At 40.9% G+C, this 20,661-nt stretch overlaps 1 protein-coding gene across 2 annotated transcripts in view; it reads left to right on the top strand.

Moving 5' to 3' along the window:
- VWF (von Willebrand factor) overlaps positions 1-20,661 on the top strand; it is a 117,939-nt gene that overhangs the window by 46,111 nt on the left and 51,167 nt on the right. For both annotated transcript variants that reach the window (XM_039719799.1, XM_039719806.1), the window contains 10 exons: positions 3,191-3,294; positions 6,482-6,620; positions 8,124-8,258; positions 11,581-11,730; positions 12,399-12,539; positions 13,493-13,612; positions 14,158-14,314; positions 14,878-15,036; positions 15,817-15,952; positions 19,004-20,349. In XM_039719799.1, the coding sequence (XP_039575733.1) occupies positions 3,191-3,294; positions 6,482-6,620; positions 8,124-8,258; positions 11,581-11,730; positions 12,399-12,539; positions 13,493-13,612; positions 14,158-14,314; positions 14,878-15,036; positions 15,817-15,952; positions 19,004-20,349 (2,587 nt within the window). The remainder of the gene's footprint in view (positions 1-3,190; positions 3,295-6,481; positions 6,621-8,123; positions 8,259-11,580; positions 11,731-12,398; positions 12,540-13,492; positions 13,613-14,157; positions 14,315-14,877; positions 15,037-15,816; positions 15,953-19,003; positions 20,350-20,661) is intronic.

Genomic DNA, 20,661 nt, shown 5'->3' on the forward strand with positions numbered 1-20,661 from the left:
CTGCCCAGAGAAGCTGGGGCTGTCCCATCCCTGGAAGTGTCCAATGCCAGGTTGGATGGGGCTCAGAGCAACCTGGGCTAGTGGAAGGTGTCCCTACTAATGGAACTGGGTGGTCTTTAAGGTCCCTTCTTGCCCAAACCTATTTCTTATTCTAAAGCCTATTAGCTATTGGGTTCTAGTCTGACCCACTTCCTTTATTTAATCCCATGCTTCTTCATGCATTGGGCCAACTTTCCACTGAAATCTACGCCATGTGTTGAGGAGGAACAGAGCAATGTCTGAGCTTCCCTTGACAGAGGGATACTCATCAAATTATGTTGACCAAGAGTTCAAAGTTTAGGTTCATTGAGTTGGATTTCAGGACCATAGGCTCTCCTCACTTGGAAGGGACACACAAGGATCATCCAGCCCAACTCCTGGCCCTGCACAGACACCCCAGCAATCCTACCCTCTGCCTGACAGCATTGTTCAAACACTCCTGGAGCTCTAGCAGCCTTGGGGACGTGACCATTCCCTGGGTAGCCTGTTCAGTGCCCCACTACCCTCTGGGGGAAGAAAATTTCCTAAACTCCAACCTAACCCTTCCCTCCAGCCATTCCCTGGATCCTGTCCCTGGTCACACAGAGCTGAGATCAGGGCCTGCCCCTCCTCTTCCCCTTGTGAGGAATCTGCAGAACTGAGTGAGCTCTGGCCTCAGTCTCCTCCAACTCAACAGACCAAGTGCCCTCAGCCACTCCTCACGTGGCTTCCCCTGCAGACCCTTCACCATCCAGCCTCCTTTGGACACCCTCTAACAGCTTTAGATTCTTATATTGTGGTGCCCAAAGTTGCTCCCAGGACTCAAGATGAGGCTGCACCAATGCAGAGCAGAGCAGAACAATCACCTCCTATGATTGTGGATAAGAAGAATCTTAAAGGTTCTGAAACCTGTAATATTGTCCTTCCTTTTGCAAGATTTTTCAAGGTTTAGCAATTAATAAGAGCAAGGAAATAACAGATATTTCTGTTTGATCCCCAAGTAATGGGAAAACTGTTAATCAGCCACTTGTAATCCCATGAATGCAGAACATCATCCTAAGGGCATTGAGTGGTGCAAACAGCTGTTGTTTTCATTATAAACCTCTGTCTTTTCATGTAGTTGTCTTCCCAGTGCTGTTGCCTCCTGTCATCTCAAGCACTCAGGACTGCTAAATCTCCTGTATTAACTGCAGTCTATTGATGGATTAAAAGACTTCCAGAGAAAATCCAGCTGCTTGTGAATAGTGCTCCTGGCCTTGTACTGTAGTACCACATGGTCCTTGTAGTGCGGCATGGCAGCAGGCTCCCAGATGTGCCCCAGATTTTGGATGGAGTGTTAATAGGCCCAATAGATTGTGTGTTACTGTTAACAAAATCATAATTCCTTGAGTTTTGCAGAAAAAAGTTATCATTCTTTTGGTCCAAGTCCACTTTGGGTTTTTGTGTCCTGCTTGCTGAATCCAACCCACCCACTCAGTCAGTGTTCAAGACATGGTGCTCTTCCTTCTATTGGTGGTTTTATGGTTGCTGTGCTGGTTGTGATAAAAATGCTAATACCTGTCTGTACCAGTTTTTAGGGAGCCAGGAGAAGAGGTTCTGATTCTCTTTTTACTAACCAGATGTCTAATCCCTAGTTTTGTATCCAGAGACAGCCCTCAAGTGTATTGTGCACTGTGTTGCTGAACACTCTGCAAAAATTCAGAAACGTAGCCACGAATATGAGGTCATATTCCTGCTTTTTTCCTAAGTACCACCAGGAAGGAAGGAAAGAAGGTATTAAACTCTTCTTTCTGGTCTTCTCTGGACTTTCTCACTATCCTTTGGAAAGCTGAAGGCAGCTCCGTTATCCAGAAAAGCATTTCTTTGTTTCCATCTTGCTTCTATCAAAGTGATTTTATTTGGCATAATGCAGCTCTCCATAAGCCACAGAGCATGTGGAGCTGCATATGAAGGATGGGTCCCTGCACTGTGAAATCTTTTTTGTGGGTTGTTCCATGTGGCAGTTCTAGGTCCCCACAGGAAAAGGGAAAGCTGTTCTTCTTTATTAACCTGGCGTTCAGACTACCTTGATCTCATTGGCCCATATTTAATGGTAAAAAAGTAACTATTTTAATGATTTTTCAGAAAGAGTTTTAAGTGAGAAGGTGATATTTTGTGACTTTTGAATGAGAAGAAGGGGAAGGACTCCCCATTTAGGTATTCCATGAAACAAGAGCCAAACCTATCCTGGCTTTGCCAGAACTGCTATTGAGTGAATAGTCAGCATAGCCAGCTTTGGTTATGTTTGATTTTCTAAAACTCGGGGTCTTAAAAATGAAAATTATTCACAGAAAAAGAAAACAGAAAATGAATGGAAAAACTGAATAGTCTAAAGGCATTACTTGTTTTTCTTTGGCTATAGTTTTTTGTTTTGTTTGTTTGTTTTTTGTTTTGTTTAAGTGGGAAAATGATTTTTTGTTATACAAAGAGAAAACTCAGATCAGAAGGGTGAAAATGAAAAATTGGATAGAAGATAATGTCCTATTTCCTAGCAACAGAACCTGTTGCAGAGAGAGCAGAATCCTCAAGTGGACTGATATTTATCCTGCTTTCCAGGAAATAAATAGGGATTTGAAAGAAAATGAGTGATTACTGCAATTTTCAGAGGAGAGTTGATAGAGGGTTGGCTTTGTTAAGGGGCTGTTGTCTGTGACAACAGAAGCTGCATTTGCATGTGGGTGGTCAGGCACTGTGGCTTCTGGTATCCTTGATGTTCCTATTTCCATATTTAGTCCATCTGGGCCCTTTGTCTGCTTTTCTAGTAGGTCCTTTTCCAGTTTGTTATGTGTGAGAAGTCATTCACCTGCTCTCCATATTCAGGTTAGCCTGATTCACTGCATCCTGGATTTTCCCATTGTGCCATTCTTCTGTAATGTCAACTATTCTCCCAGTAGCTTGAGATGGTGGGAGCAAGCTGTGTTTTATGTACCTACAGCTCTATTTATGTTAATGGCTAAAAGTATTAGTAGTACTGTACCTTTCTCACCTTGGATGGCCTTCATCCTTTCTTTTATTCCTTTCAACCTTTATTTTCCATCCACGTGTTCTGTGCTTGCTCCTGGCTGCTTGCTCACCCTGCACATGGCCACCTCCCAGCAGCCCCAGGTGGTGACAAACTGTGTGTTCTGCTTAGGTACGGCATGAAAACAAGTGTGTTGCTCCTGAGAGGTGCCCGTGCTTCCACAACGGAAGAGAATATTCCAAGGGAGAAACAGTGACTAAGGACTGCAACACCTGGTGAGCCACTGGAAGGATATTTTTTCTCTTTAGGGGGTCTACTGTGTTTCTGGTAACACCAAATATTGTTTACTTAACAGATCTCTTTTAGAGAAAGCCAGTTTTTGCAGCTTATTAATTGCACAGACAGCACCTTCCCTTTGCATGTTGTATAAAAATCCAGTAAAATTCCTTGCAATGTCTGGCAACCTCTACCTTGTGCCCTACAAATAGTTGTGTGTCTGTGCAACTCCTCTGTAGGCAGTAGATAGTGGATTTTGCAACACAAGATAACAATTTAGGACCTATATACTTTGGGGTGGGAGGAATGGAGCCTGAGCTTTGTCACTAAGCTTTGCTATTTTCCCTTTTTGTTGGCTGTCTGAGGCCCGTCAAATCAGACCTTTTCAGCCAGAAGGGATGTGATGCACCAGTTGTAATATGATAGGAGCTCTTCGGGGAAATGATAAAGAATTAGGAAGACACAGGGGCAACCTCTTATATCTCAAAAGAGTGCTCTAGCCATTGATCTATTAAAAAAGATGAAAATAGATGGAAAACTGTTACTTTCTTAGAAGAAAAGAGTGAATGCTCCATGTCTTCCACTATTATCCTTCTTGGTTGCTAGAAGAAGATTTATAGGTTTAAAGGAGAATTCTGGGCTGCTCAATTTGCATAGAGAGAAGCCCTCAGCACAGCCTTTGGTAAAGTACAGTGGGCCACTTTTGCTTCTCCTGCACAGCACATTGGCTGCACTGGAGGTACTTTATTTTCCATGTGTGTGGTGGGGGGGAATGGTGGCTCTTTACCTTCAGAGCTCCAAGAGTCCAGGGTGTAGGACATTCAGCCACCAGCAGTGTGAAAATCCTGGAGGTTTTTTGAACTCAGACTTAAGAATCTGTTACACATTCTACCCTAAATGTTCCTGCCCAGCTCTGTAGCAACTCCAGGAGCAATGTTTGTCATCCTCTCTATGACTGGCTGGAGTTAGGTCAGAGAATCAGCACCACTGGAGAGTCCAATGCTTGATTTTTGTTTGGTATGCTGATCTTTGAATAACAGTAATTTCAAGTTTTGCATTTTTTCCAGTGGGACCACTCCTAACTAGCATGAGTTAGCCTTGGATGAAGGTTTTATATGGAAATATTAATCTCCTAGTGTTTTGTTTAATTTCTTTCCTTTGCAGCTACATCTAACATTGTGAATCCATGTACTGTAATTAAAGCTGGGGAAAATAGGCTTGAAAGGGAAAAAGATGAAATAAAACCTGATGTTTTTGTCTAGGTACATATTCTATAACCTGCTTACATTGCATTTAAGTAAAAGTGACTCAGCTGAAAAGTAGACACCATGAAAATTTTATTGAAACAAGAAGAGTACAGCATGAAACTCCTCAGTGTTAAAAAGTTTGCAAGATTACTCACAATAACCATGATCAGCCTTTTTATTGTCAATTATTCATATAATCTTTGATCTTAAAGTAATCATAACCATGTTGCTTCATTGATGTAACTGTCCACAATTCTGGCAATACCATTGCAAATTATATTTTCTCAAATACATAGAGTTTCCTTCAATATTAGGGTCAAGGAAATTCTAGAAATCAGGCCTTTTCTCCTTGATAAAAAGCTCTTCCTCAAATTTTAGGTGTTTTTCTTGAATGTGGAAGTGAAACTGGAGATGAGGTCCCTTCAAAAATGTCACTAGGGCTTTTTTGCACTATGTGACTTTGAAAAGTTTCTTGATAGTTCTCAGCAAATATCAAGTCAAATGTCATTTAGAAAGTGATATAGGAAATTACTGTTGCTTTGAGAATTAATAAGAATTGAGAGTCTGCATTTTGGAGGTCGAGATCTTCCTTTTCTTTTGTTTTTGCTTTTTGTACTGCTGTTGCAGGAGTTTTCATTCTCACTTGTTCTTAGCCAGATGTGAACACCTGCAAAGGCAATATGTGAGCCAGAGGTGTCAGATTTGGCATTTACATCCGACTTGACATATGGGAGACCCTAATTCATGAATAGCGGAATGTCTCCAAGTCTAAGCCAGTGGCAAACCTTCTGTTATGCAATGTATTGGGAATTCATTGGGAGCTCAATGAAAATTTTGGAGTCACAGTTGTGCAACAGTGCACTGCAGAAATTTGCTAATCTGAATTTAACCACCCCATGTCCCTTATAATCTGTCCATGTGCGTATTTACAAAATCTTGCTTTTGTCTAACTGTTAGCAGAGGAGAGGTTTCATGTTACTGAAGTTTCATTCTTTGAAGAAAATGTCTTGCACAATATTTATTATGATGTGAAATGTTACCAAGATTGAATAATATCTATGCTCAGGTTAAGGCATTATTACAGAAGTCAGTTCAGTGCCCAGTTTTTCCTTCAGGTAGCAATTTGATCTTGGGAAAGTACTTCAGGTTTTTTATCCTTGAGATTTTATGTCTGTAAAGTATGGATAGAATTCCTCTTTCCCTGCCCTCACAGAGCTTGGTTAGAGAATTCCTGGGGCAGTGATGATGTCCATCTGCATTCATGGAGCATTTAGTGGATGAATGTTTTGCCATCCTCCAGCAATATATTGCTTATTAATTATTAAATTATTATTATTAGATGTGGTGTCAAATGGTATTCTAACTCTCCACTGATTTTGAGTTTTACTTTATTTGCTCATTCTTTTGCTAGTTAGCAAATCAATTTATTTCACTAATTAAAAGCCTGTGGATGTCAAGGGAGAGTTCCCCTTTCATATTTGCAGCTTCTGTAGCAAGGTTGTGCTCCTCCAGGATACTTCTGGAAAAATGCTCTATTTTGCTGAAAGGGTACTTCAAGCAGAGCAGCATATCCTAAATAAAATTCTAGTATAAAAGCATATTCCAGCAAATTCTAGTATAAAACCATATTCAGCAGACTCTGTCCTGACCTATTTTGTAACAGGGAAATTCAAACCACCCAGAGTCCTACGCTGCAGCTTGTAAGAAGCAGAGAAATACATCCCTTATTCATTTAATCTTAATGCACTGTTTGGATTTATGCATCCACTGCTAACATGTGCTGATTTATGTTAATGAGAGAGCCTCTCATCTGGTGGTAGAAAGCTCCTGGAGGCAGAGACTATGGCACTTCCACTTTGCCTAAAGAACTTTGCTTCTCTTGCTTGTAATTTACATTGAGATAAGGAGAACTGTCATTGCCCCCTTCTCTCTGTTACAGCGTGTGCCAGGGGAGAAAGTGGGAGTGCACCAAAAATCTGTGTGATGGCACCTGCACTGCTATTGGTACAGCTCATTACTTGACATTTGATGGATTGAAATACAAGTTTCCAGGAAACTGCCAGTATGTGCTAGCTCAGGTAAGAAGAGCATGTAAAATGCTAAAGCTGCCTGATCATATAGAAACAGTTTTATACCAGGTGAGAATCTCAGTGTTTGGATAAATCAGTTAACTATTTCTAATTACTAAGCCAGATGTATAGTAGAGAAAAATATAACTTATTTATGTGTTCAGAGTTGTCTTGAGAATTTTGAAAAGTGAATTGTGTTCTATAGAAATCAGGCTGTCATATGTCCAGCTGGCCATTGTGAACTTTATGAGATCACTTTGGTACAGAGCAGAGCTGTCTGAATCTCATCTCCAAAATGGAATTCTGGCTATCCATAAATCAATGTTTTCTTCTTTTCCTTTTTATCCTGTAGTGGTAGCTTGCTATCTGGCTGAGTGAGACCAGGAATGCTCATTGAACCTTCCCTAAATGCACCCAGAACACAGGCTCTGCTCATTCCCTTCAGCATGATCCCTGTCTTGTTCCATGCACCACCTGCTTGGAGTCCCCTGACAATATCTATTTTCCTCACAGCAAGGAGGAGAGGGGGATAAAGGCAGAGCACACTAAAACAAACTTTTGATTTGTGGAAGCAGCCAGAATTTGGAGTTAACTAAGATAAAGGCTCATCTACATGCAAATTATCATGTATTTTAAAATGTCTGTGCAAACAAGGATTTATCTGAAATTTTTTTCTAAAACTAGATGGATCCACTGCTGATTGATAACAACAATGTTCTGCAGTTACAGTGGGATGTGTTTCTTGGGTGGGCTACTATTTTCCCTGGAGAGTCCTGATGAGGCACATTCCTCCTTGCAGTCCTCTCCTTAGCGAGGAATGTGTGATCAACCTGCCTCTGCCTAGGTCTTTGAAATATGCTCCCACCTTGATTCCAGCTGGATTATGTTTGAGGAGTGATTGCTCTGCCACTACTGAGAGCTCTGTGTAAAGGTCTTATGGGCAGCAATACCATAGACTACTACAAAACTACTTAAAATAGAATTCAGATCTGTTTTCTGTAAATGACAGACACACAGGGCCTTTTTCTTAAAAGGTGTGTGCTGAAAAAAATAAACATGACCAAAAAAGGAAATCTAAAATGCCAGAGAGATATGAGTCATCATGTAAATGTAGTAGGAACTCTCCAAGTATCTCAGAAATATTGGACTTAGAAGAAAATCAATACATTAAGCTATCTGTGTATTCAGTTGTGCCCTGTGCCCATCATACATTTTTAAATATCACAGATACTGTAACATGATGGATTCTCCTTGCCAAAAAATACTGTTGAAATTATGCATTTGTGTGTCACTGGCAGAGTGTGCCTCACTCTTTAAGGGATGGAACACATGAATATCAGTGCTAAGCATAAACAAAATGAACATGGGAACAGTTGGCATGCCAATATATATCCTATTGACCACTGTATTGAACACAGTGTTGTTTGAGGCTTCTTTTTTCTCTGTGTTTTTCCCTGTGTGTGTTTTTCAAGTACTCTACATTACTGACTCATTTATTTTCTTATCTGATAGGATTTCTGCAAGGGTGACTCTGGAACATTTCAGATACTTATTTCAAATGAAGGTTGTGGTTTCACTGGAGAAAAGTGCACCAAAAGGGTTATCATTCTGTATGAAGGAGGGGAAATAGAGCTGTCCAATGGAAACGTATGTACTCTTTCTTTTCTCTTTCCTTCCTGTTTTTTTTTTTTGAATAATTTCAGATTGTGCAGTAAGCTGAGGCATGAATGACCTCACACTCAGGGGTTCTTGATCATAAAACAATCAGGTTAGCAAGATTATATTTATCCATTTTGCTTCCAGAAGTATAATGCTTTTTTTGTATTTTTGCTATTTGGTATTTCTGTTGTTTTGGTATTTCTGCTATTTCTTGATGCCAATCAGTTTATCTCAGATAATCATAGAATGGTTTGGGTTGGAAGGGACCTGAAAGATTACTCAGTTCTACTCCCCTTCCATGGGCAGGGCACCTTCCACTGTCCCAGGTTGCTCAGAGCCCCATCCAGCCTGGCCAGGAACACTTCCAGGGATTGGGCAACCTGTGCCAGAGCCTCAGTACCCTCACAGGGAAGAATTTCTTCCTAATATTCAATCTAACCCTACTCTCTGTTAGTGTGAGGCCATTCCCCTTGTCCCACTCCAGACCCTTATAAAGAGTCTCTCTCCAGCTCTTTTGTAGCCCTTTTAGCTATGGGAAGACTGCAATAAAGTCTCCCTGGAACATCTTCTTCAGGCTGAACAATTCCCACTTTTTCAGTCTGTTTTCACAACAGAGGTGCTCCAGCCCTCTGATCATCTTGGTGGCCTCCTCTGGACTCATCCGAACAGCTCCACATCCTTCATGTATTGGGCGCTCCAGACCCTTTCTAAACATGGTTTGTCAAAGCCTGTTTCCAGCAAGTTGAAGTGCAAGGAAGGGCTAAGAGATGACTGACCTGTGGCTAGTAAAACATCAGAGCTAATTTAGCAATCTGAAGGACTGAGCACACACATACACATGAAAAAAAAAGAGTCACTGTTCCAAGATGATACTGGAATGTCCACTGTCCTTTGTCCTGTTAAATTGCTGGATGGAATATCCTCCTGACTATATTATTCTTTTCCTTTCCTTTTTCTACCAACAACCACGGAAGAATTGACCAAGAATCGCTTCCACCTCCCATGTCCCTTCCCAGTAGGAAATGAGCTTTCCAGAGGGCACAGTTCAGCCCTTTGCCTCTAGCACTGTAACAATTCTCACTGTCTGTGAGCTTAGCCATTGCAGGGGTGCAGTGGATTATTGTTTCAGTCCCTGCCTTTTTAGAAGTCCTGTGCTCTGAGCTGGTGTCTGGACCAGATATTTGCAAGAATCTTCCCAGTGAAACCACTCTGCATTTGCCTGGTTTTGGGTTAACAGACAAAGCTATACCAGGTTTGGAATTGCCTGCAAATTGCCACTGAGCCTTGGCAGGAACAGAAAAACATGACCTTTATTAAAGGTGTCTGTGCCGTGCACAGACAGCATAGGATCCATACAGGCTTTTGGGTGCTGCAGGAATGAACACAAGACATATTGGTTTTCCAGTTTTTCATTTCTACTGCTAAAGAATCCCTGACTTGGCTGAGGGCAAATAGCAGTGCAGGGATCATTCCATCTAGCTTGGCTTTGTCTGAAAGCTTCTTTAGGTGACAGATTTTCAGAACAGCTATGATTCCATTTAGATATATAAGAAAGGGCCAGAAGATAACAGCAGGTGATTTAGACTTCCAGCAGCTCCAGCATCAGAGGATGTTTGGTTCCTGAGGGAGCCTGTCCTTGTAAGATCTAGGTCTGTATTACAGCACTGTCCACAGTGAATTTTCAGTTGTCTTTTCTGAGAGTTTAAGGCTCAGTGTAATAATATCTAGAGCAGGTTTGCTTAGAAATAACAACAACTAAAAGAGAAATTAAGGAAAACCAATGGATGTGGAGACTCCTAGGCAGATTCTTATTCAGTAATGACTTTCTATACTCGTTTTCCACAAGAATCCTTAGAAGCAAGCAGAAGAATCAGGTATTCTTTTGGCCATTAAAATGTTTCCAATTAACATTGTTTTAAGATTATATCTTTTGAGAGCAGCTTCTACTGTGGCTGGTAAAGGAGGGTTTAATTGGTATGTTACAGTTCTGGCTGACATTTAAAACAAAATGAAATAATTTTTGATTTTCTGAAACAAATCTGCAAGTTTACAAGGTCAAAAGTTTATGACTTCATGTTTGGGCAAAAAGCCTCCATAAACGTAAAAATTCTGTAATTTAGGTCAACCTCCCATCTCAACTTTGTCCTCTTCTGTGTTTTGGAACCCTCTGAATTTGGAAAGACAAAGACTGTTGAATAATTTTAAGTGGTCAAGTGACTATACTGTGTAGTAATATGTTGGGCATAGGAGAAAGTTTAAAAAGCTTCTGGTACCTAAAATATCTTTTGATATCTTCCCTAAAGACATTGAAGACCTTCCTAAAGAAATTCACGGAAGATGTAAACTGTCTTCTCTGGGATAAATGTTTCTGATGATAGCTCAGAGATTAAAATAATTTAATTACTGTGCTGAGCTTTTACTGAGTTGAGCAAGAAAGAATAGTGGGATAAGGAAATATTTTGCCCTCAAAGTAAGGGAGTGGGTAAATAGTTTCTGGGCTCTTCTTTCTCCCTTACATTAATTGCTATTTGTACTGATTAAAAGTTTTCATCTGCCTCTTCCAGAACTAAGCAGTTAATGCATTAATATGGTGCTTAAAGTAACAGCCATGCCAGACTTTTCAAATGTGTTTAATATTCCTATTAGAGTTCCCATTGAAAGGGAATTGTGGCGAGAAAAGAGCATTTTAAATTAATCTCTTAAATTCTTAGTAGCTGGAGGCAGTGAATTTGCAGACAGATGGAAAAAGAAAGAGGCACACAGGGGAAGGGAAAGTGATGGAAAAAATGAATGGACACCGAAAGGAATCTCTCTGGATTTTTCCTGTAGGTGTAGTTAGTTGCGAAGAAGGTCCTTCCTGACTCCAAATTAAGACTGGTCTTTCAGAGGCCACTGTCTGATATGTGTGGTTCTCTCTTATGACATCAGAAGGACAGAATTGTTAAGTTTCCTAAAAAGCTGGAATAAAAAAAGCCCAAACCAACATGTAATTATTCAGTGAACCAGTGACCAATACTAAACTGGTGATTAATTGAGTATACCCTGTCTTTACCAGCCTTGCTTCATGTATTGGCATCATGTATTATACCCTGGGACCACATTCACAGACTTTGGAAATGGGATGAGATTGAAATACTGTACCTGTATCCCAAATTTCTGGTTTTCTCTGGAGCATCTGGATAGTGTATGGAAACTCTCTGGAGAACAGCATGATTGGAAGCACTTGTTAACATGTCCCACTGGGAAAATCACCTACCTTAAATAATAATTAGAGACACTGCTAATAGCACAGTGTGTTTCTCTCATTCAGGTAAACATCAGGGTACCTCCTAAGGGTGAAAATGATAATTTAGATGTCATCAAATCTGGCCGTTATTACATCATTTTACTGGGCAAAAGCATCAGTGTGACCTGGGACCTGGCCATGGGAGTCTCCATTATCTTAAAAGGCAATTTCAAAGTAAGTGCTTTTTGCTTCACCTCTTATTCTTTCTAATGAATGCATTTAATCTGTCCCTGGGGAATGGCTTTTTTTTTTTTTTTTTTAATGTAGATTGTCATGGTATATTAGGCACTAGTTCAAAAATTGAGGGGTTGTTTGGTAGTACTGTAGGACTGCCTTATTTTCCTGCTTGTTCAACTATAAGGGCCAAATCCTGGATCATTGGAAAAGAGTTATGACAGAAAGGATCAGTGCTGTGGGGCCTCAGAATAACCATGAGTGATTTCTTCTTTATTCAAGAAGAGCAGCATAAGAATCAGATTTACTGGTGATGGTGATAGGACAGCAATCTCCAAAAATAAAATGGGATTGTAGGGACATACTCCAAAGAGAGCCACTGGGCACTGCTGATTAGAGCAGTCCTTTTTTCTGGGAGTCCTTGGGGACAGCATGGTCCTGCTTGCAGCAAAGCAGAGTGGGAATGGGAGCTACACATTCTCTGAGAGAGAATGGCCTTGAGAGAGTGAGAATGGCCTCTCTGAGAGAGTGGCCTTGGCAAGGGTGTGGGTAATTCAATTTTTGAACCTCATGACATTAAAACACCAGGCTAAAATGACTTCTTAAAAAAACCCTAAGCTGGTCTACAGTTGTAAGATTAATGCTTTCTGTGTTTCTTTCCCTGCAAGGATCAAGTGTGTGGTCTGTGTGGAAATTTTGATGGAATCCAAAACAATGATTTGACCAGCAGCAGTGAACACCTTGAAGTAGATCCAGTTGACTTTGGGAATTCTTGGAAAGTTAATTCCCGCTGTGCTGATGTTGCAAAGGTAATTGTGAATGAACTGTGAAAACTAATTAGTGTGGGCTACACTATCCGTGAAGAGTGGACAAAGAGCTTTGGAAGGATTAAAATAATTAGAAATTAACTCCTTCCCCAATGTTTTTTGCCAAATACTATTATTTCTTTAAATCTGGTAAAAGGCCAATTAACTTATGTAAATATCTGGACTGCCTGGCTTCAGAGGAATGTTAAAATAGCCAATTTGTATAGTAGAGACTGTTCCTAGAGTTATCCAGCCCAGATGCTTGAAATCCAGCTATCACTGGAAATCTCATTTTAGAGTTTAATCTTTAAAAAATAGCTGTAATTTTCAGTCAGAGGGAATTCAAATAAAAATTTTGTTTCTCCCTATTCAAATTTCTATATTCGAAATCTTAGTCTGTCCGTTACAAACAATGGAATGCACAGATTAATTTCTTTCTATATGAGACCTCAGGGTCAAACTGATAAGGAGCAGCTTCTCATTTCAGTGTCATAGGCACAGGACAGGACCTGCAGAGGGTTGCTGTGTTAAATTCTGTGTCAATACTAGTGCTCCTTGTTCTTAGATAAATTAAATGGGATGAGGGAAGATTACTGAGCTATTTTTATTCAGCAGCAGTCTTGGGTTTTGTCTGGTGAAATCCAATGATATTCTTAAGTCTCGTGGACCTTGTGAGGAGCTGTGAATGATCATTTGTTAGATTGGGTGTTTGGTACAGTGGGTCTTCCTGTCATCTAAATCTGAGTTAAAACTTCAGGTTACAAGTAAGAGCTGGAGAAAATCAAGGAGGTGATCTGCTCTGCTGCAGCAGGATCTGTGTGTGTTGTGCAACAGGTTGAAACTTTACTCAGAGAAACAATTTCCTTTGCTAGTGAGTCTCTCACTTCAATTTGAAGAGTCCTAAGGTCCTGAAGACAAGGCTAAAACAATCTCTGCTTGTCTCTTACAATATTAAGCCCAGCTTGGAACAGACCTTGATGTCTCCACTGTGTGGTGGAAATATAGTGAAGCAGATGATGGTAGAATCATCATGCAGCATTTTGTCTGGAAGTGTCTTTGAAGAATGCACAAAATTGGTGAGTATCGGGTCACATATTTCACATTCTTCAATCCTGCATGATCTGTGCTGGCATTGATTACAGCTGAGGGAAAAAGTGTGGTTGTGCTGACAGCACATAGGACTTGGTGAAGGATGGCTGGTGTTCTCATCTCTCACCTTGTCCTATAGTGGAGGCTTTATGGGAAAATGCACCTTTATGGGAAAACACCTATTAAACTATGAAGTAACTTTTTCCCAAGGGAAATTTTACTGTATGGTCCAGGAACTGTACGTGAAGTGAAGCCTAAGGGTTGAGATTTGAGGCAAGGGGGAGTTGAGCCAATGCGATGCCTTTCAGGCTGTGTTATACCCAAGCTGCTGCATGAGAGGGATGGGGACAAGGCTTAAAAATATTAAGTGATTGCAAACTGCAGTCCTTGCTGATATCAGCAGAAAGATTTGCATTGATTTATGTGGCGCCTTGACTCTTGGCAAGTGGAGCAGCAAACCATCTGAAGGTTAACGATGCATACAGGAAGAAGATAAAGGACTCATAATGTTCTTTGCCCTTCTCCCCTGTAGGTGAATCCAGAGCCCTACATTGACATTTGCCTGTATGACACCTGTGCTTGTGAGTCTGTTGGGGACTGCGCGTGTTTCTGCGACACCGTCGCGGCCTACGCGCACGCCTGCGCGCAGAAAGGGGTGGCCGTTCACTGGAGGTCACTGACTCTCTGCCGTAAGTACAGAAAACACGAGGCAGAACTGGGTGCAAAAGTGCACGGTTTTGGCTCAGACTGGTCAGATTTAGCTCTGTTCCCACTGATGACTAGAGACTTTGACATTAATGGGGCTGGGCTAACAACTCTCTCTGACACTCCCATCCCCTGTTCTATTTCTGTACCTGGAAAACCTGTTCCATCAGTTAGGGGATGTAGTAGCCTGTGGTACAAAATCTAGAGGAAGAAATAGTTTCAGCAATATATATGTACGTGTGCATCAATTAAAGTTTACAGTTTGGGGCTGTGTTGCACTTGCTTTTATCAAACCTAAGAATTTGTGGTCTAAAGCAAGTATTCCATTGTGTGAAAAAAGATGTAAGTGTGAGAAGGTGGTCTGTGCTTATGAAGGTAGTCAAACAATAATGTAGTAAAATAATCTTTATTTTAAAGTGGAAATCTTTATTTTTCTAAATATATGTGGTCCACTTTTTACAATGTTTGGTGTCGTAGTTCTGAGAGGCATGGTGGATATACACTTTGGTTTGACTTTTTTTTTGCCTCTGATTCTGTCCCTGCATAGCACAAAGCTGTGAGGACCTGAATAAACAGGAATTAGATTATCAATGTGAATGGAGATATAACAGCTGTGGACCTGCTTGTCCTGTCACGTGCCAACACCCCCAGGCTTTAGAGTGTCCTCTGCAGTGTGTGGAAGGATGCCACGTGCACTGTCCTCCAGGTAAGTCCATATTTTGATTTATTGAAAAAGTTTTTCTTCTTCTTAACAGGTTTACTGATGTGTTTTCACCATAATTCCTTACTGCCTGAGGAGGGAGATGGTTGGGCATCTCAGTTTGGGTTTGTGAAATGGGCACAGTGTGTGGAGGGCATGAAGTGGTGGCCAGAAGAGGAGTGTGAAACCCTGCCAGCAAGGATGAGAGAGGATGGGAACAGCTTGATGAGACTGGAGGATTAGGGGCTGTGTGGGAACAGAGATTGTTGACTCTGTGGTTAAAGTAGAGTATGAATTTGTGCTGGAAATTGATAAAATGCTCTGCTCCAGAGCAGCTACAGCAGTAAAACTCCTTGCCTTCACCAAGATGCTCCCAAGAGTGCCAGCTGGCATCCTCCTATGAGCATGAGCTTCCAGCTTAACTATTCCAACAACTACCTTGTAGGAAAGGAAAAGGAAGGAAATATGGGACAGGGAGAAGAAAATGAAGAAGGGAAGCAATAAGGTATTTTAAGATCCCGAGTAGCTGTTCTGTGCCCTGGTATGTCTGATCAGAACAAGGTAGAGGATAGGAGGAGAAATAAATAATATACATGTAAAATGGAAAATGCCTTTTTCCCCTGATGTTACTGATACCCTGACATCTTCCATGTGGCCACAACACCAAGCAGAGTATTCAGGAGATTTAAGCCTACCTCAGAAGCACTGTTGTGTTTTTAACCCCATGATTAGTTTTACAGTTCATGACAACTGGCATATTTACATTGCTCTGCTGTTTTGAAACAGGGAAAATCCTTGATGAGCTGTCCCTGGATTGTGTCAGTCCAGAAGACTGTCCCATGTGTGCAGTTGGAGGTGACAGGATCCCACATGGAAGAAGAGTAGTTTTGAACAGAGATGATCCACAGCACTGTCAATCTTGGTATGATGGGGTTGTGCAGGGAACCAGCATCCCTTTTGCGTAGGATGAAGGGTCAGGGATGAAGCACATCCTCATGAATAAGTATATGGATGTAACTTTAAATATATCACTCAAAAAGAAACTTGAAAACCATCTTTTACGTCAATACCCCTTCACAGAGAACCCAGGGCTGAAGCTTTTCAATGACAGCAGCAGGGATTACAGGATGTCAACTGAATTGAACAAGTGAAATCTATAATTTCCTTTCAAGAAAAGGCCTTTTTTCATGTGTTGGTGGCCCTACTGGCTTCAGATGTTCAACTTCTTTTTGTGCAATGTGCAATTCAACATCAATAAAGCTGTCAGACTCCTTGCTTCTGCCAGCACTAAAAAATTCCTGTGTGAGGTTCATGGTCTGAATGTGCACTCAGTCTAAAACTTGCTGAGATTATTAGCGGTTGGAATTGTGTCCCATTACTGGAAAACCAATTTCCATGAGATATTAAGGTGACACCCGTGATCTGATCCTGCATACAAGTGTTTCCAAATAGGATGAAGTGAATGGCAGGGAATGTGGTACTATGCATTGTGCAGGATGAGGGCCTTCAGCTGCAATGCAGCAGAGACTGTTTGCATTTTGTTGAATGCCCTGTGACATTATGAAAATTTGTCATTCTCTGGATGTCTGGACCATGGATGGATATTTTCACTAGTGACTTATAATGCTGTGAATAAAAGAGTGTTTTCCAACTTGTAAACTGATCAGATTTAATGGAAACTGAGTTGTAAAACTGTAGCCGCTATTATCACAGACAAACACCATAGCTCCAAGTGCTCTGAACCTCACAGAAGCACAGAATAGGTAAAAACTTAGAATTCCTGGTCTCTAGCCAGTGCTGGTGTGCAACTGAGCTATAAACCCAGGGCATGAGACTCTTAGGCTGATCAATTAAATACATACTTTTAAACAATATATGTGAAGAGCCCTGAATTCCATCAAAAGGTAAAAAGAGTCTTCTTAAATGACTCTCTGTTCTCTAATTTTTGTAATTCTTAATAATAATTTATCTTAAATGTTGATACACTGGCTGCTAATCAGAAGAGATTTCAGAACACTAGGAAAACTTATCTCACTAGGGAAACATCCTTTTACATAGCTGTCACCTAATTTAGATGCCTACACCATCTGTACAAACAATAGAAAATATTGCACAAAAATGAATTCCATAGCAAACATCCAAAGAAATTTGGAAACTAGAAGAGCCTTGTTCATACTAGGATTAGAATAATAAATCTTCTGTTGCTGTATGTTAATGCCAAAAGTAGCTGTGCATCCTGAAATTAGGAAGACACTAAAATGAGCTTGAAAAGAACATAACACTTCTATTAAGAGAACTTAAATGAAGGTGCCACGTGTAAAGTGAAGTATTTTCCTGGAAAATGGCACCTTCTTCCAGTCTTGACTCGTGTAGTTTGTACATCCTGGGTTTTCTCTGGCAGTGCAAACAAGCGTTTTTTGGTAGTTGCTCTTTTGTAACTTTTTTTTCTACTCTGTTCCTTGGACTGTCCAGTAAGACAAGGAGAATATATGGGCTGGTTCTGTTCCACCCTGTGCCTGAGTGCAGGCACATTCTTTTCTCTGAAAAGCAAAGGTGATCAGAGGGCTGGAACATCTCCTTTGAGGAAAGGCAGAGAGAGGGGTGGGATTGTTCAGGATGTAGAAGAGAATGGTCTGGGGAGATCTTATTGTGACCTTTCAGTGCTTCAGCCTGTGAGGAAGATGGGTATAAAGTTTTCAGCAGGGCCAGTTGGGACAGAACAAGGGGTGATGGTTTTAAGCTGAAGGATGTTCAATTTATATGAGATATAAGGAAGAAGTTACCAAAGGGGTTGGTGAAACACTGGCACAGGATACCCAGAGAGGTGGTGGATGTCCCATCCCTGGAAATACTTAGGGTCAGGCTGGACGTGGCTCTAAGCAACGTCTGATCTAGTTGAAGATGTCCCTGCTCATTGTAGGAGAGTTGGACAGGATACACTTTAAAGATTTCTTCCTGCCCAAACCCCTCTGTGATTTTTAGGAAGTAAAGAGAAACATGCAGCCAGGAATTAGTAGGGGAGAAGTGTTAAAGCCTTGCTAAAGATGGATGAATTCTACATAAGTTCATAAAAGATGGAGGGTGACAGAGGTAAAAAAGCTCATAGTGGTGCAGAAGGATGAATAGTGGAAAAGGCAGAGATAAGGGAAGGAAAGAAAATTGGAAGCTTAGGTGGAAAGGGGAAAATGTACTACAGGAGGTGAATAGAAATGGTGAGGGAAGACATAGGACTAAAAAGAGGTAACAACTATGGTTGAAATAAAGCATTTAATATGAGAAACTGGACTAAAGAAGAAATCATGGTAAATAATAGGAAGGTAGGAGAGATATAAGAAACAGTGGAGGATGAATATGTGCCAAAGCTATATCTAAACTAAAATGAAGTCAGGAAAAAAAACCCACCTGGAATGTAAAGCACTTTAGAGGTAGAAAAAAGATTGTTAATTTCAGTAAGGTTAAAATCTGTGTAAACCTGGCCCCTGCACAGACTTTGCTGGGTCATATCAGAGGTAAAACATCTCTCTTACTCTAGGATTTTACTTAGTGTTGGCTGCCTGCAGTTTGCCTCATGTTTTGGTTTCTTGGGAAGCAGACCACATCAGCCAGTTCAGTCCACCAGTGGCCTGTAGGTTGCTATAGTGCTGACACTCAGTGGTTCTTAAACAGTTTCCAGACACAGATTTTACCCCTTCTGCCAAAGACTGTTCTAAGGAGTTTCTTCTGACAAGCACGCTGTAGTTGGTCACGTTTCCTGGATCTAAACAAACATCCGTGAACACATGGGATTTAGGTGTACAATACTATGTGGGAAGTTGTGGGGAAAAAAATTATTGACATCATGTTTTGGTTTCATTGTGGTTTTGAGATGTTTGGTTTTGTATTGGTCTTCTTTTATAATGTATGGGTGACTTGTTGTTATAAGCATTGCTTTTTACAATTGATTGATATTTTTCTGATTTGATGATTTTTGTAGTCTGTGTGAAGGGAAGAACTTAACCTGTGTGGACTGTGAGCCCATGGAGGACACCCTAACTCTGACAACACCTATTCCAGAGGAGGACATTGAGCTACCAGCCAGTGCATACTCATGCAGCAAGATGATGGACTTGGCCTTCCTGATTGATGGCTCCAATAAACTCTCAGAGGAGGATTTTGAACAGCTGAAGACTTTCATAATTGGCGTGATGAAAAAACTCCACATCTCCCAGAAAAAAATCCGAGTGTCAGTTCTGGTGTATAGGGCTGGTCCCACCATCTATCTTAACCTTAAAGATATCAAAACAAATTCCCAGATGAGAAGAATTGTCCAGAACATAAAATACACAGGTGATAAAGAAGCATCTACCTATGAAGTCTTTAAATACACTGCTTTGCATGTGTTTGGAAAAGCAGAGAGGACCAATGCTGCCAAAATTGCAGTGATATTTATAGCAAGCAGGTCTCAAAAAAAAATCCGTGACATGCTTGGGTTTTTGAAGAATAGAGACATCACAGTAATACCCGTGGGGATTGGGCCACATATCAATGTGGAGCAAGTCAAATTCATGGCAAAGATGTTTCCAGGTAGCAGAGCCTTCCTAGTGAGCAATGTGTTGGAGCTAATGGATCACAGAGATTTCCTCATTGATCACCTGTGTGATCTTGGACCTGAAGAAAGTCTTCTGTTACCAGCTACATCTGCTCCAACCATGTCCAGTGTCATATTTCCCCCTTTGGGACTCACAGCCCCACCACCTCCTTCAGAAAAGTCCCATCCCAACAGGCTGGATATTGCTTTTATTGTAGAAGGATCTGACAATGTTGGGGAGGAAAACTTCAATAAAGTCAAGGAATTCATTGAGAAGGTGGTCACAGGAATGAATGTGGGACAGGAAAATATTCACGTTACAGTCATGCAGTATTCAGAGACTGTCAGTCTGGAGTATTCCTTTAGGGAAATACAGTCAAAGGAAAATATTATTGAGAAAGTGAGGAGTATACCCTACCAGGGAGGGAGGGCTACCAACACTGGCAATGCCCTTGATTATATTTCCAAACATACATTTACATCAGTGAATGGGGGCAGGCAAGATGTTCCTCACTTGGTATATATGGTGTCATCCAGTCCTTCCACTGATGTTATTACAAGACCTCCCAGGAGCATAAGTGTTATTCCCATAGGCATAACCCCCGGTGCCAATATCCAAGAGCTCAGAAAGATCAGTCAGCCTAATGACCCAATTATCTTGAATAGTTACAACAGTCTTATTGAAGAGGCGCCTGAATTAGTGCTGCAGTCATGCTGCACTCATGAGATGATACCTTGGACTGAAATCAGAGGTAAGATTGGATGAATTTTCTGTGAGACTTCTTCTTTCTTCTGTTGGGTCTCCTTTGTTTACCCTGTGCATCACTGAAATTTGAAGGGTTGCTTTATCTGGTTTGTTGCCTTGCTGACATATTCTGTGTTTTTTGTTTATTTTTGTTTTGTTGTTGGTTTGGGTTGGGTTTTTTGTTGTTGTTGTCATCTGCTGTTTGTTTTTTGTTTTAGTCCTCTAAGAGTAAAACAGAATCAGTAAAAAAGGAGGAATTGAAATATCCGCGTATCCTACTGGATATGAACCTCAAGGCTTTTATTAAAGGGGCATCACT

The sequence above is a fragment of the Passer montanus genome, unplaced genomic scaffold (genome assembly GCF_014805655.1).
Source record: "Passer montanus isolate IOZ18808 unplaced genomic scaffold, ASM1480565v1 scaffold106, whole genome shotgun sequence".
NCBI classification, from domain to species: Eukaryota; Metazoa; Chordata; class Aves; order Passeriformes; family Passeridae; genus Passer; species Passer montanus.